The sequence below is a fragment of the Thunnus maccoyii genome, chromosome 8, assembly GCF_910596095.1.
Source record: "Thunnus maccoyii chromosome 8, fThuMac1.1, whole genome shotgun sequence".
Taxonomy (NCBI): domain Eukaryota; kingdom Metazoa; phylum Chordata; class Actinopteri; order Scombriformes; family Scombridae; genus Thunnus; species Thunnus maccoyii.
The window spans coordinates 17,374,230-17,391,305 of NC_056540.1; the positions used below are offsets into that span (position 1 = coordinate 17,374,230).

Here is a 17,076-nt window from a genome sequence, read left to right on the forward strand (position 1 = left end):
TGTCACACACGCACACACACACACACACACACGACTGCTTATCTAGCTGCTAGTTTTATTGCTCTGCGTTTAGATCTATAGCTGTATCGATCTGGTCTCTCTAGTCATTCATTACTGGAGATATTATGTGTGACTGTGCATATCACAGCCATGTGTATGTATGCTTCTGCATGCATGGGTGCATATGTGCGTGTGTTAGCGGTGACAGCCTCTCCCCTCTCAGAAAGACATGATAGTGCAGTCAGTAATGTGATTAACCTTGCCTCTCTGTTTCCGACTACACAGCACATCGGTCACTACTGGTTGGCTGTGTATTTTAACCCTCTGGCTCATAACATAAACCACACAGTACAGACGTTTACTTATCATCCGTCTCACCGTCTGCATTAAGCACATAGAACCCTCTTATATCTTCACGAAAGGGTTATAAGGAAGGTAGCAGTGCAAAGAGAGAGGCATGCACATGTGGGTATAGTCCACTGGGATTATCCTTGTAGCTGAACGTCACTCAAAGCTATAGAGGGAAAAATCGGATTATGAATGAAGAATAAGTGGATAGATTAAGTTAGGGAGAGGAGAAAGTGGAGAAACTATAGTATGACATAAACTGGAGATCCAGTGAATGATAGGCATTCATTTATGTTATACCTAACAGAAAAGATTGATAGATTGAGGTCAGAGTGAAAAATATAACATTAAATAACCATAAATAGAAAGTAGGCCCTCTCTTTGTGTCAGAAAAATCACAGTTTTGTGCCAGTACCTGCATGAGAGCTATTCCTCAGTTAGTACAATGAGCACAGCTTTGCATCATCACCGTTTTTTTTTTTTTTGCAGCATGCCCTGAGCAGGCTGATGGGGCACAAGTGAGTGTGCAACACATGTCGGCTGTCCACCGGGGCAGATTTACGAGCCTCCGGAGCTGCAGAGCTGTTATATTACTGGTAAACACAGCGCGGACTGGCTGAGTGCATGCATGGCACAGGAGTGCTCTGGTAAAAGGGGTTACGCTGGAGATGTTGGGATGGCCTAATGCGATGTGACCAGCCCTCTAATGAGCTGTCAAATGAGAGATTATAGGCTAGAGTGCTGCTGGAGGGAGCGCTTTTATTACCACTGCTGACAGCCCGCCGGTCCGGCTTGCCAACCACACCCCACGGCAAGCAGGCAGGCAGGCAGGCAGGCATGCATGCGTGGGGGGCTGCTGCAGCAGCATCCTCCAAGCAGCCACAGAGGTCGGATGTCCTTGCTCTCACTCTGTACAGACTAATGTGTTGGATGTTTCCTTTGCAAAGCACTGACATGTAGCATTTCAGGAGGAGGACATTAAAAAAAGCGGTTGAATATTGATCGCTGGTGTCGTTATCAAGCTGCATACTTCCTTCCTTAGCTGGTTGGCAGAGAGAGGCCAGGTTCTCCACGCAGCATTCACATCCCTGTCAGGGTCGATATGAGGCGGGTTAGGTATCCCCCCCCCCCCTCTATAAGATAGCTCTTGCTCGGACAACCGGTTAACAAGCTCCCCGGCGGCTCTCTCTTGTCGATTCACTGCGCCGTTAGCGGATGAAAAACGGATGTCAGGTGTGTGTCACAGTAGCTAACATCCTCTCCAAAGTCTTACAAACGAGTGTCCAGAAGTTGTCTAGCGATAAGCGAATAAAACTCACCTGAAATGGAGGTCCGGTGGTCGCTGCCTGCCGCTGCCTCATGGGCTTCACATCCAGGAAGGGAGGCTGGGCTTCGGTGTGGAGAAGCTAACGACCAACGGCGTCCACGAACAAACTTTCCTCCTCACATATGACTCATTTCCCAACAGTTAACACCGCTGCTGAAGTTGTATCCTCCACCTCTAATGCTATTATCCTCACAGACTCAGGATTCAGCTACACCTCCTCTCGCGCCTGCACGTTGAAATTGTCCTCCACGCGCGCACACACATATACACACGCGCACACTTGCAGACACGCGCGACGTTATCGGTTCCTATACGTTGCATGCACATGAGTGTAAAAAAAAAAAGATAAATAAATAAAACGGTGTCGATGCCAGTGTCGACGTGAACGTGGGAGGGGAAAAATACAAGCCGGGCGGGCGTCGCCGGTAGCGTGATAGAAGCGCGACACCTGACTGCGTGTTCAAGAATGACACCGCGCGCGGTGAGTGCGTGGAGACGCCGGTGCGGTGCGGGAGCAACGTACGTCGTCCGTCAGGGGTGGCACGGATAGACCACCACACCAAACTGCTGTCATGTGTTTTTTCTATATATGTATTTATCCAGAGATATTCGTTGTTACATCTCTGTTAGTTTTTCATAGTGAGCCCGTTTAAAGATGTTGTTTGGTTTTAATGTGTCTGCAGTTCAAAAGAAAAGAAGTGACTGTTATCATCTGTTTTTACATCTTAAAACATCTTGTAATCCGTCTTAGCAAAATTTCAAATTCACAAAAGCAATACTTTAACCAGAAAAACTGAATTTCTAATAAATGAAATGCAACAGGAGGGCTTCATTCACACAATTTTTAAACCTCAAAGCCTTAAAGACTCTGTAAATTATAGGCTATGAACTGCTGAGCAGTAAACTGTTGTGTAATAACATAAAAAAGGTACCATACTACCTAAAAAGAATACTAATATTTTATTATTATTATTATTTTTACAGATGCATTAATGTTTTATCCCCTCTTTCCTATGAAGAGCCACTGTGCCTTTTTCCAGGTGTCATGATATCAAGAATATGTCATAAAAAAGGTTAACCATCATCATCTTCAGCATCACATCATCCAGATTCAACAATATTCCTGATTTTTCCACTTTATATCTTCATCTATAACAGTGACAGACTTGCTCCGATTACAGTGGGGCTCTAAATCCAGTATATCCATCTGCATGGGACAATATGACTCGTCAAATCATAAAAGTAGGTGAAATAATCTGACGATACGAAAGTGGTGTGAGTGTGACCCAGATTCTGGTGGATGCATTACTTACGCACAGCTGCCTGTCTCTGCCTCTCTACACTGCGACTGCCTGTCTGCCATTCACAGGCAGCTCCACACACATCACCGCGGCTTTCCGTGGCTGCAGCATATGTAGCCCATTGCTGCAGGGCAACATAGGAAGTAGTAGAAGAAGAGCACAGTCAGGGGATGAGGATCAGTTGTCTACATCATTTCCTATAATGCAGCGGTTGCTCACTGCGATCATCTAGAATTGGACTCCCCATAGGCATTTTTCCACATGGTTTAGACTTGTTCTATTTATATGTGTAGGGGCATATTTGAGTGAGATAAAGCAGACAAGCAAAAGGGGGTGGGGGGTGGGTTTGGAGTATTAAGCAGCCCTCCATTCAGGGTTCCTGCTGAGGCCAGCAAACAGACACCCAGATGGAGCGATAAAGTGAAAAAACATTGAGGTTGCAGGCAGAGAGCGATGAGGAGAGAGAGGAATGTATGGCCTGTTTTGTTTTGGTGAGGGGTTGACTCAGAGAGCAAATGTGTGTCAGCGAGCGGTAATGAGTGTTTCTGTTAATTGTTTTGCCTGAGGTTTTGTTTTTTTTGTTTTTTTACTGTTTGAGGCAATGTGGTATTTTGTGGGTCTCTTTTTTTATTCCATGACTTCATCTGAAAGAACAACAGGAGACTTTTCAGAAGCAGAAAAGGGAATCCTTCTTCACACTTGACGTCACAGTAACCTTGTGACTAGGCCTTGTGATATACCATCTTCAGATAAAAGAACAACAAAAGGTACCTCCAGATTCAGGTGATATTGGTGATGATTGAAGTGTAAAATAAGTAGGAGGTCCTGTGTTATGCTTCTAAGAAAAGGTGCACTAACTAGGCTCAATGTTCAAGTTATACAAGCATCTTAATCACAGGTTTCTCAACAGGAAAAAACAAAACAATCTTACTCATCAGCAGTGATAACTGTCTCTCTCTCATATATATCTATGATACTATATCTAGTCAGTCAGCCTATTTCCAGCTCTTTGGCCCAGTTATGAGAAACATGGTAATGTGAGGAGTCGCTGGTTGTTGTTTTTTTTTGCATATCCATTAGAGCTGTCCATAATAAGCTTAGCATATTCATGACTGCTGGCAGATTAAACTTATTATACCTCTTAGAGATGGCATTTGGTATTCAAAGGGGACCAGAGAGGGATAGTGGTAACACACACACACACACACCAACAGACACTGAGTCACACATTAGACACCTTTCAGTCTATTTAAGATATAAGAAAATCACCAAACTGAGCTATTTTCCACAATGTAAACTGAAGTCCCCACAGTCTGGAGTCCTCATGTTGACGTAACATTTTCATATGAATGTAATTAGGTTTCCCAGGCATGACTCACCACTATTAGTCACTGAAAACAATCTGAGCCTGATGTTCCATATCCATCCCCCAATAAAACCTTCATTCATAACATGAACATAACAAGACGACAACATCATGGATAACAGTTGAAAATAGTCTTTGAAGCTCATTTGATTTGTAGAAGCTTGTAAAACATAAACTTGTCTCTGACTTTCAGAGTAAACTATGAGGTGTTTCTTGGAAATACCATGTTAAATGTTCCATTAGCCATTCCAGTACGTAGCTCTAATACACTATTATACTGCCCACACCCAGGATCATAAAACAAGTTGTTTAATTTAGTAATGGAATAAAGAATATGAGTCAACAGAGACGTGTTAGTATTAGTTCATGTGGCTGAAAATGTAAATAAACTGTATTATCAATTTGCAAACTAAACTTCTGACATGATTTAATATTTAAGTTAAGAGTCTTTGATTGTGACTGTAAGTATTGTGAATGACATCCAACTATAAAACCAAAATACTGTCAATACTGGTGTGTATGTTTGGGACATAAAACTCCCAGTACTCACAGCAGTCCTATAATTAGTGCTGCACAGTGGAAAGTATTGTATTGTGTATATTTTTCTGGGCTGCATTGTGACTTCTCTCACATTGAACCTTTGTACATCATGTGCACTGCTGGACGGTGCTGTGTAGTTTTGTTTTTTTGTTGTTTTGTGTGTATGTGTGTGTATTTTTATGAATGATGTATGCCATGTGTGGACTATGTCTTGGATTCTTTCTTAGTGTGTATGTTTTTATTATTGTGTATGTTGCATTTTGTGCACACACTGCAAACCAGCGTCCCTCTGGGATAATAATAAAGTTAATCTTAATCTTAAATCTTAATACCAGCATTGTGGCATTCACAGGATATTAAAGTGAAAAGTTGTTTTGATATCTCATTGAGATAAAACATTAAAAAACAAAAAGCTCAGACTTGTGACATGTTGGGACTGAGGGCCATTTGAGAGGTTTTGCATACAGATATTCCTATCCTCCCTTTTTATATGACTTAATTTTCCTGTTTCCCTGCCTCCTTTCCACAGGCCTCAGAATAGCAGCAGATCAATACACAGAGGACAGGCAGCTAAGAGGGGAAATATGCTACGGCAAGGAGAGGAGTTGAGTGCTCCCCACTTACTGTAGACAGTGTGTAGGAAGTGCCAATGATGTGAATACAGGATGTTTCAGTCAGTGGCACAAACATTACAACAGTTGGATTAACTCCACTGGCTGAGAAATTGGGGGAATTTCCTCGATGTGATATCTATACCTGATTGTACGACATCATGGCAGTTCTTCTGGCATCATAACATAAACAACTATGCAGTAAACAATATTTATGAAACACACCATACCGCTCCATGCAGTATTACAGCCCATTTCCCTGCAAAGTGAAACTTCAAAGGTCAGAATAGCTACTGGGCTGCATTAGTGATGGAAATACTCATCTTCACTGCAGTCAATGTCCGTTCTCACTTAACCCTTCTGGTTGCCATGGTTACTGTCCATACCTCCTCTTCTTCTTCCTCCTCCGGTCTCTTCCTGTGGGAGCCACTGGCATCACTGGGGGAGCCCGTGGGTGGGGGCCTTTACTGTAAATACAGGGGGAACTGTTACCTAGAGAGGAAGACATGAGGAGGGTGAGTGTATTTTTGGACTAATGATCTCCCTTCTGTCATTGCCACTGACTTAGACGGCTCGCCAGATATGAGATTGTCGAGTCCTGGAGGGCATACAGAGTCACAAACAAGCAGACTGAAGTTGAAAGATTGTAGTCAGACCAGCTTGTTTCAACTTCAATCACCTAAGTAATGACCACATGAGGAAAAAAATTGCACGTGTCAAGCAGGGGCATGTGTAGCCCACCTAGGAGATTTGAATAATCAAAAGATTTGGACTCATAACAAGCTCATTATTACAAATATCTATCTTGAGCTGTTTTGCCTGGATGAGAATTGCGTCTGTGAGCATGTGCGTCTAAGCCCATTTAAAGGACAGATTGCCTAATATAGATTGAATGTGTGCATGTGAAAGACCAAAAACCAGTATAAGGGTCCTGCTTATCCTCTCAACTGGATTGCGTTAATCTACTAATCGAGAGCCATTTACATAACTGCTTCAGTGCAGCTGCAGTTAAGCAATTACTGACCCCATTTCATTTGTTTCCCACCCTGTGTTATCTACTTTCATTTCCAGACTTGAACTTTAATCTCAGTCTTTCCCCTGAGTCCTTCTCTTTACAAGTCCTTTTAGTGTCTGCTTGCTTTCCCCCTTTGCCTGGGCGCCCCTCTTCTGAACTTTAATGTTTTCCTTTCCCAGTGTGCCTGATGGCAAGTTCCTATGTATGTGTGCAAGAAGCTACACTACAAACGATCAGTAACTTCTGTTTGGGCTCAATCCACATGCTGTTGTCAGAGAATAAAACTTGCAGTAAATGTTACACTCAAATCATAGATTTAGAGGCAGGTTTTTACCTGATTGTTGTTTGTCCAAACAATAAACCTTTAAGGAAATCAGATCTTATAGTTATACTTTTTTAAACTATCCTATACCTTTGTAAAATAATGTTAATAATTTTAAATTCTTATGATTTTAGTGTATTGTAGCCTAATGATTTTAGCGTATTATAGCCTATTCCCAGAGCCAATGTGATGCCCTCAGAGCCCCCCCTAATTTCATTGACCAAAAATCATATAAGCTATTTCTTTATGACATTTATGAAACGATAGTGAAAAACAATAAAAATAGAATTCAGAATTATAGCTTATTTTATAATATTGTATCTTATATCCGATATGTTAAAGATAAAAAACAAACAAAAGACAAAAAAGCACAATGACAGATTCAATTTGAAATGTTTTAAATAGTTTAGCACGACTGTCTTGAAGGAAAATAGTAAACGTGTAAATGAAAAGCGACCGTTTGCGAATGAAAACAACATATCATGTGCTGCCATCTCCTGGTGGTGAGATGATAATACATAGCGAACAGGAAAAAGACATCGAATAATGATTTACAAAAAGAGAGCACACGTTTAACGAAGCTCACAGCTAAATTATGGACGCATCTTTTATAACTTTGAGCATTTAAATTGATGTAAAATTATTTTTAAACGGCTATAAATATCTCTGAAATAACTTACCTGTATTAAATAAACCTTTCGACGGTCGATTGTTTTTGACTGACACATCATTTGAACGTTCTACTTTTTCAGCCAATCAAAACGCTTTAATAAATCCGAGTCTTCATCTTTATCCAATCACAACACAGAGAATAAGAAGTGGGCGTGAACATCAGCCGAAGCAGCTGGCAGACTTTCCTGTGCTTCGTGTATGTTTGTGTGTTTGTGTGCTGGGAGTTTGACCACTTAAAGGTAGCGGACAGGCAGATTTTTTTTTTTTTTTTTTACAAAAGCGAAAGTGAAGAATGACTTGGGACACCGAATAGCGAAGAAAGTGAAATACTGCAGCTTTGTTTTCAGCAGAAGGATTACAAATAAACTGGCGCTCTTCTCCTAAAGGTGAGCGGACAATAGTAGTTAAAACATGATAAGTTAGCATTAGCAACAAAACCACCTGCTATTTCAGCTACCTGCCACATCTACCACTGTCTTTCATATGTAATTTAGAGAAGACACTGTGACACCGTGTACACACTGTATTGTATTTGTGTAAAATGGTAGCATATGCATGTCCAGTCCACCGGTTCAGTCGGTGTCATTGGAGCTGCTTCTCTCTAGCAGAGAGGGGGCTTCCCTAAATTCCAGCTGGACACATCACGTTTCCAGTCAGGGCACTTGAAGGATGTCACCTTCTCAATATAGCTGCACAGGGCGCACCTGATGACACTTAAAATAGACTGCATGAGACAACATGGTTTGTTTGCTGTCACAGGATACTAAATGTTTACAAAATGCTTTTAGGAGATATCTTTTGTTGTTGTTGTGTGGTTGTTTGTAATAACAAACCTTTGGTGGCAGCATGAAGCCTGAAAGTGTTGGCTTTTTTAATGGTAGGTCTTGTTCCCAGTGGATAACATTGACAGACTTTGTTGGTTTTATCCAATGAGATAAAGCTTATTATTTTGACTCTCAGTCTTACATAATACAGATTGGCATCTCTCTGTATTAATGTGATATTTACACACTAAATATCATGACACTATGCTGTATTTTTTTTTATTCCACCAACCCTTAGGTTTTACAGAAGACTCACAAGAGTCTCAGTGAATTGTGTTTGTGTACTCTGGACTTATTAGATGGTCCTGTAATAGTTGAGTAAATGGAGACGTGTTGACATTAAAAGAGAAAGCGTCCTTTCAGAACAGCTGTTACTCCTCCACAGGTGTTGTCTTTCTTTCACTGTCACTTCCTTCTCCTTCATACCCCTCACATTGTCAGCTGTTTCTCCTTGAACAGGTGCTTACCACATGATGTAAATCTGTTGTTTTCAAATACTCTGAAACATATTTGTGTTTGTGAATACACCCTGGTGAGGTCTCTGACTGTCTAATGTTTTTATTTTCAGCCATGGAACCACCACCGACCGGTACCTCATCCACCCCAAGACTCAGCCTCTCATCCCTGCGGACAGGCCCTTCCTCTACAAGCTCATCTGCTACCACAACCACACCATCCTCAGACCGGCCTAAGCCTAAACTGTCCATGCCAACATCTCCAACCACACCGACATCTTCTCCCTCTACTGCGTCCTCTCAGGCTTCTCCCAGTCTTTCCCGCTCCTCCTCCCTCTCCACACCGCCTGCCTCCCCTCTCCGCCTGCCAATTAGAAGCCCCTCTCAGGTGGGCAGATCTCAGCTCAATGCAGCCTCAACGGCAAATCCCCCATCTGGAGCCAATGCCTCAGCTCCACAGCCTCTCACTACACCTGAACCAGGTGAGATAAAACTCTGACATTCGACCTTTTACGCTTTTAATGGTAAAACAAAATCTTGACGGAACCATTTCACCTCCTTCTTCTCCAGCTATCAGTGCAGTCAACACTCCCAGTGTGCAGTATGAGGTGTTATGTCTCCATGACAACTGCAGACATTTACCACAACATGTAAAGCAGCCTCTCCCATTTTGCTGACCTGAGGAGAAAAGCCTGTCTTACCTCTATCTTTTCAACTCTGCTTAGTTCTCAGCCAAAATCCTGTGTGTGAAGTTCACATAACAGGAAACCCTTCAGCTCCTCTGAGAATATCAAATTTTAATTTACTGCATGGCTTGGCATGGCAGCGAGGTCTAGATATGTAAATATGGTGTATTACTGGAAAGTGTGAAATCTAACACCTCAGTCATTTCATTTGGACCACAGTTTTTCCATCAGACCTAGCACTGTTAAAAATACACTGTGATGAGGCTTGTGTCTATTTGTCTAGAATTGAACAGATAATATAATGTAGCTAATGAAAGTAAAAAGAGGAGACAGGCTGCATCATTATGTAAGTGTGTGTGTGTGTGTGTGTGTGTGTGTGTGTGTAGCATCAGGGAAGCTAGCAGCTGCTGTTGACTGCCCTAAACAAATATTTAAGGGCTCAGGCGGTGGGTCGGGTTTTGAACAGCGGACCAGGAGGATTGTGGGACATCTGATGGAAGTTAGCGGATCCCAACACATTTGCTTTTGCTTCCCGAGACAGACAGGCAGTATCACTTACAGCTTGTGGGCGTTTTGAATCTTGGAAGTTGTTTGTTTCAGCCCCCATCTTCTTCTGAGTATCACACAGATTACCACTCGTTAGATGCAGATTCCATGTGACAGCTCCTGCTTCAGAGAGGCACTGAGGTTTCAGAGTAGCAGAAGTCATCATCTCAAAGAAGATGATAATTAAACCAACAAGTTTCAGTGGGACAGTTTTATGAGGGCAGGAGCTGTTTCTGGAAGGATCTGATTTGTGCTCACACTCTAAGATCACTCGTGTTACTGACTGCCACAGTGCTGATGGGTTGTCTGAAATGGAAGGTTTCCATATTTCTGTTCCTGTTTATCTGAAGCATGCGTGCAGAGTATTTTAAAACCAAAGTTGAGTAGATAAAAAACTACGATTATATTTATGATACTCAAAGAAGTTGAAGTTAACCCAGTTTATTTTAGAGAAATAATTTCTCAATTCCCAGCTTATAGGCTTGTAAAATAAGATAAGTTTTATGTGGACACATAAAAATTGAAAGAGCACGCTCAGCAGTTTCAGGTCCTGTAAATCAGGGTAAGCTAAATATTTTGCTGACACGGTACTGTGTCAGGATTAGACAGCTGGGTTGGTAAGACAACACATTTGAGTGTGTGTGTGTTGGAAACATGCTTGTCAATTACAGTCGCAGATAGGACTAACGATATAAAACATTTTCGTGTTCAGTTCGTGTTCATGTTTTTGTCTAAAGCTGCAACTAACGATTATTTTCATGATCAATTATTATTTTCAATCTGCCAATTATTTTCTAGGTTAATTGATTAATTGTTTTGTCTATAAAATGTCAGAAACTGCAGAAAATGCCCACTATCATTTCCTAAAGATCATGGTGATGTCTTCAAATGTGTTGTTTTGTCCGGCCAGTAGTCCAAAATCAAGACATATAGTGTATTATCATGTATGACACAGAAAAGCTTCAAATTTCCACATTTGACAAAGCTGCAACAACTGAATATTTGTCATTTTAGCTGGAAAAAATGACAAAATCAATAATTCAATTATCAAAATAGTTACCGATTTATTTTCTGTCAATCAACTAATTGTTGCAGCTCTATTTATGTCCCACAAGTTATTCTAAGTTATCCCCCCATTTAAAGAAGAGATACATGCACGCCTTTACTAAAAAGAAACAGCCACAAAGAAGGTGTTTTGTTTGAAATGATTTTATTATGGGTTTGTTGTATAATGTGTACCTAGTTTTTTATTTATTTATTTTCTGTTTCCATCAGAAGAGCCAGAGGAGGAGGTCAGTTTTGAGGATCTGGAGTACAAAGCAAAGTCAGGAGATGCTAAATCACAAACCAAGGTCAGTGTCAAAGAGCACCTTGCAAATACTATTGACTTTAATGACCATATGGTGGGGGACAGAAGAGATCAGCCAACTAATGATAAATGTTATTTTAGAGTGACATATTGGTGGGAAGGACAGGCCATGAGTCAACTAATTCAGTAATGCTTGCCCTGCAAGTCCAAGTGCATCTTGAGTGTCTATGTGTGTGTCCAGATGGGACGTTACTTCCTGGCGCTGGCAGAAGAAAGAGATGAGGAGCTGAACAACTGCACAGCGGTCACTTGGCTGGTCCAGGCTGCTAAACAGGGCCGCAAGGACGCCCTCAAGCTGCTGCAGCAATGCTTAGCCTCCAGAAAAGGTACCAAAAAGTTTTGCACTTCTACCCTCAATCTACAGGTATTAAATCATTGTTTTGATGTTATGAATTGAATAGGCCGCCCTTCAACTGATGCTGAAAATAGATTGCAATCATCACTGTGCATATGTCTTTTTGTTTTTCAGGCATCACTCTGGAGAACTTTGAAGAGGTGAAGAAGTTGTGTACAGAAACACGGTTTGAGAGAGGAGTTCGGAAAGCGGCTCTGCTCATGTACTGGAAATTGAACCCAGAGAGGAAGAAGTCAGTGGCCGTTTCTGAGATGCTAGAGAACGTTGAACACGTCGCCACAGAGCCAGGTATCATTTAACATGCTGACACTGCACAGTTTTTTATGTTTTTAATAAAAAATAAAAGATGTTTAACATAAATGAATAAAAAAAGAAGTTCAAACATGTTAAGGGAATTTTTGTTCTTCTGTTTCTCCTCCATCTACAGGCAAACCAGTCTCCCCGGGCCCACTTAACAGCTCTGCCAAAAAACAGAGGAGAGTCTTGGAGACGATGGTCACCAGCGAGTGTATGTGTGATCCAAAACATGACTTCTATTTGTGAAAAGTTTTTAACACACACGGTAGAAAAGTCTTCACTAAAAGTATTGCTTATGTACAATTTGTAATTTATCCCCATTTGTGGCCATGCCTTTATTCAATCACTTTTTAACAGATGACATTATAGCTACAATAAACATTATATTTTGCTCATAAATTAACCTACAAGATGTGTCCTCTGTTTGTCTTTGTAGCCAGTTCTTATGTCGGTCTTGACGATTTTGTTGAGATGACGAAGAAGTACGCTCAGGGTATCGCACCGTCAACAGTCATGGCTGCTGCAGGAGGCACTGACGACGACGATGACGATGATGACGTAGTTGTGAAACATCCAGATGAACTGCCCCTGCACCAAAAGGTGGGAAGTTCTCAGACTTTGTATGTCAAGAAAAATGATTTCTTCTGCATTTTATGTCTTTTATTGGAAGGTGATGAGCAGAGAGATGGAGAACAATATGCAACCAAGATCCTGAAAATGTGGAAATTGGGGCTCACGGTTGGCACATTAACCCTCAGGTCACCAGAGTGCCCCCATTTTATCTTTTTCTATTTATGTTCTTTGTCTTGTATTAATCCCATTATGTATAATGTCAGTCTTTCAATTTTCTGTCCCACCTGCACCTGTACTTATACCACATATCTTTGAAGTAGCATCTTTCCCTCAGTCTGTTGGATCAAACACACATGAGATGCATAGTTTGTCCTCATCAGCTGGAATCTGTATATGTGCCTGATGATTGACATGTTTGAAAAATGAGAGCCATCCAACAGCAGTGCCCAAACATTAGCTGAAGAGTTATATGTTAATTGTTGTCATAGCAAGTAGTTGCCCACATTTAACAAGAGTCTTATTTACATACCAAACATAATGTAAATAGCCCTGCTGTCAGCCACTTTAGATCATGTAATTTCTAGGCTTACACAAAATTAGCTTGTTAAGTGATGCTATTTGTGGTATTTAGATCATCATGTCGCTATTTTGATTGTATTGATTGCACACTGCTGCTGATCCGTCACTCTCAAATGAGAATTTCAATCTTTGCTGAGAATGTGTGGAAGAAGCACAAGTCATTTTCTGTGGTAGGAGTGATATATAGTGCCATAGGGACAGGGCTTACCAAACGCTCTTCTTATATAATCAGATTTTTGGACCTCGGTGATGTTTTGACCCTTCTTCTTCATTTGCTTCCACCAGCTGCTGAAGTTCCCCTTGTACGCTCTGCTGGAGATCAAGGAGCACCTCATCGACTGGGCGTCGCGAGCTGGCATGCAGTGGCTCAGTGCCCTGATCCCCACGCACCATGTCAATGCACTCATCTTCTTTTTCATTATCTCCAACCTCACCATTGAGTTCTTCATCTTCCTCATCCCTTTGCTGGTTTTCTACCTCTCATTCTTCTCCATGGTCATCTGCACACTGCGTGTTTTCCAGGTTGGTGACTTCTTCTTCTGCTATTAAATGCACATTTAATAGTAGCAAATTTGTGCATTTAATAGTAAACTAAATGCACATTTTGTATAGAGCTCAGTTACAGATAATATTTATTCTCACAACCATGTAAAAGAACACTTTTTGTTTTGCCGAAAGACCTGCTGGAGATGTGGACCAGAAGGCTACTTATCAACAAGACAGAAATTAACGAGTATCTTTTTCTACAGAATTCAAAAGCGTGGGAAAATTTCCGGGCTCTGACAGACCTGCTGACTCACTTTGAACCTGGTCTTGATCTGGAGCAGGCTGAGACCAACTTTGGATGGACACACCTGGAGCCCTATCTGTAAGCGTGCCTCTATTTACCTTCATCTATGTGTAAACATCCATTTCTTCGCTCAGTTGATCACTTTTGTGATTTTTATTCTGTTGCGTTTGCAAATGTTGAATTTAGTGTCGTTCAGGTTTTACTAGTTTGACCACAAAATCATTTTATCATTGTCATGTAGATGCATTCATTAAGTTTTTGCTTGGTTCAGGCAGGTTTTTAGTTTTTGTTGGTAATGATAAAGTAACTAATAATTTTACTTATAATTTCCCAGACAGGATGAATTAAGCTTTTAATCTAATTCCTTTAACCTAATTATTATATATAATAAATAACCCTAACCTAATAATTATATATAATTAATAAACAATCATTTATATGTACACAAGATGGAAAAAATAACATTTGTAAAAGTGAAGAATTAACCTCAAAATAAACAATAAAACTAAAGTGAATGCAGTCAAGATCACAAAGACATGTTTGTAAAATTGTCTAAATGCTTGTTCAGAAAAATGATCAAGTTCTGTTTCTTTTCTAAGGTACTTCCTGCTCTCAGTGATCTTTGTGGTTTTCTCCTTCCCCGTGGCCGACAAGTCCTGGATCCCCTGCTCGGAGCTGGCCACCATAGCTCTCTTCTTCACCGTCACCGCCTTCCTCAGCCTTCATGCCTCTGCTCAGCTCTTTGCTCGTAAAGCGCTCCTCACAGAAGTCCTCTCTGGGGCCTGCTCCCTCGCTTACCTCCTGCCAGACTCCCTCTGGTTCCTCAAGATCTTTGGGAAGACGTTCATCACCGTGCCTCTTGGGGACATAGTGGTGTTAAACCTGGGGGTGCCCTGTCTTCTATACGGCCACCTTTTCTATCTGCTGTTCCGTATGGCCCAGCTGAGAGGCTTCAAGGGTACCTACCTGTGCCTGGTGCCGTACCTGGTTTGTTTCACTTGGTGCGAGCTCTGTTTAGTGTTCCTTAATAACGCCTCCACAATAGGACTCATTCGTACCTGCGTTGGCTACTTCCTCTTCCTGTTCGCCCTACCTGTACTCTCACTGGGCATGGCTGCAATGCTCATGGTCCAGTTACTGCAGTGGTTCCTCGCTCTGGAAGTAATTAAGATGGTGGTCACACTGACTATTTGTTTTGTGCCAGTAGTCCTGAGGCTTTGGACCCGCTTCAGTCTCAACCCCATCGTGGTTTTTCGGTCATTGTCCAGGAGTAGCATCGTCAAGCTCATCCTGGTTTGGCTCAGTGCAGTGGTACTCTTCTGCTGGATGTATGTCTACAGGTCTGAAGGCATGAAGGTGTATAACTCCACCCTGACGTGGCCTGAGTACAGCAACCTCTGCGGCCCACAGGCCTGGAGAGAGGCTAACATGGCCCAAACCCAGATTCTGTGTTCCCATCTCGAAGGTCATCGTGTCACCTGGACTGGACGCTTCAAATACGTCCGTGTGACGGACATTGAGAACGGGCCGCAGTCGGTTATCAACCTGCTGCCTGTATTTGTAGGGAACTGGATGCGCTGTCTTTACGGTGAGCCGTATCCTTTGTGTGACGAGGTGAAGAATGTCACAGCGGAGCCTCAACCCCTGCCTGCCCCGGCGCCTCCCCGAGAAGATCCACTCTGTAAACTTAAAAAACTAGCCAAGCACGAATGCCACATCAAACGCTTTGATCGATACAAATTTGAAGTCACAATGGGCATGCCGCTGGAGAGGAAGACCAAGAACGGGACGATCATAGAGGACGAAGATGCGACTAAGGACATTGTCCTGCGGGCGAGCAACGAGTTCAAGTTTGTGCTTTTAAAGTTGAACACAGGAAGCCTGGTGGAGTTCAGTACTATTCTGGAGGGACGTTTAGGCTCGAAGTGGCCCGTGTTTGAACTGAAAGCCATTCACTGCATCTCGTGCGGCGACACCCTCGTTCAAAGCCGCAGACAGTACAAGATTGAACACGACTGGAGGCGCACGGCTCAGAACGCCCTGCAGTTTGGCTTTGACTTCTTCTTCAACCCCTTCCTGACCGCTCAGCTCGAGCAACACCCCGAAACAGAGACTGAAACAGAGATTGCGACACAGGAGGAGGAATAGACAGAGACAGAGTCAACAAGTACACTCGTACAAGACATGAAATGTCTTAACATGCTGTTAAGATGTGTGATAATGATAATAGAACCTTCACTTGAAGAACATCGATTGTACTCAACTACTCTTAACAGAATCTAATAGTAAAATTGGCAAATTACTTGTCAATACTGTTAGAGGACAGATATTTAGTGTTTCATCGGTCCTGTTGTAAATCTGAACGTGAGCAAGTGTGTGTTTGCATTCTTGTAACTGTTGAGCCAAAATGTGAGAATACATAATATAATTAAATTAAGTTTGAAAGGAGGAGAAACACAAGGTAGTAAGGTTTTTAGATTAAGTTTACAATTTATTGATTAACACTAAAAGAAGAAACACACAATCTCCTCAGCTGTGGTCAGCTGTGCATTTGTTGTAAACATTTCATCACCGTACAAACACTATCTTTCGTATCCAATTTTATGTATGTTTGTCAGTATCATGACACATTTTTGTGGTCAATCATCAGTATTTACATTTTACAGTTTAATTATTGGACTGTACTCTCACTACATTTGTTGTCTGTGTCCCACAAAGAAGTATGAAAGGAGAGGTTAGATCATTTATTTTAAACAAAAGGTTGCAAGTATGAAGTCAATTTGTAAGCTTTAATTATTTAATATTATACAGAATAAGTCCAGTATGTCCGTTTTGGAGTGGTTGGTATTGGAAATGATCTTCAAGTGCCTTATAAAACTTAGTCTCACTTTAAAGATAATTTGGGAGAAAATACTAAATTGTGTCTGCAGTCATTTACCTTTCTCCTCCCTCACTCGTCTTCATGCCTGCTGTGCAGGGATTTAATATATTGAACATTTTCAGTCCCTGAGTGATGATGTGTTTTAAGTTAGGATGTCACTACTGTTTTCTATTCTGTGACCCATAAATATGATGAAAACATTTGTTTGTCGCAGTTTTT

The 17,076-nt window shown here is 41.6% G+C and overlaps 2 protein-coding genes across 4 annotated transcripts in view; one reads left to right on the forward strand and one right to left on the reverse strand.

The window, feature by feature from the left end:
* Window positions 1-7,537, reverse strand: part of jakmip1 (janus kinase and microtubule interacting protein 1) — a 28,889-nt gene extending 21,352 nt beyond the window's left edge. The window contains exons 1-3 of one of the 3 annotated variants that reach the window (XM_042418545.1): window positions 7,511-7,526; window positions 5,880-5,985; window positions 2,989-3,100 (exon numbers count right to left, since the gene is read on the reverse strand). The gene's annotated coding sequence lies outside the window, so the exon portion shown is untranslated. Of the gene's footprint in view, window positions 1-1,667; window positions 2,156-2,988; window positions 5,986-7,510 lie in introns of those variants that run through there. The other 2 variants (XM_042418546.1, XM_042418544.1) reach the window with 2 other exon arrangements.
* A 132-nt stretch (window positions 7,538-7,669) lies between these two features.
* Window positions 7,670-17,057, forward strand: wfs1b (Wolfram syndrome 1b (wolframin)). The gene is made up of 10 exons (XM_042419802.1): window positions 7,670-7,888; window positions 8,895-9,263; window positions 11,289-11,365; window positions 11,564-11,708; window positions 11,852-12,025; window positions 12,165-12,245; window positions 12,471-12,634; window positions 13,472-13,708; window positions 13,936-14,054; window positions 14,576-17,057. The coding sequence occupies exons 2-10, from the start codon at window positions 8,897-8,899 to the stop codon at window positions 16,122-16,124; spliced, it is 2,913 nt and encodes a 970-aa protein (XP_042275736.1). The 5' UTR covers window positions 7,670-7,888; window positions 8,895-8,896; the 3' UTR covers window positions 16,125-17,057.
* Window positions 17,058-17,076: the final 19 nt, after the last annotated feature.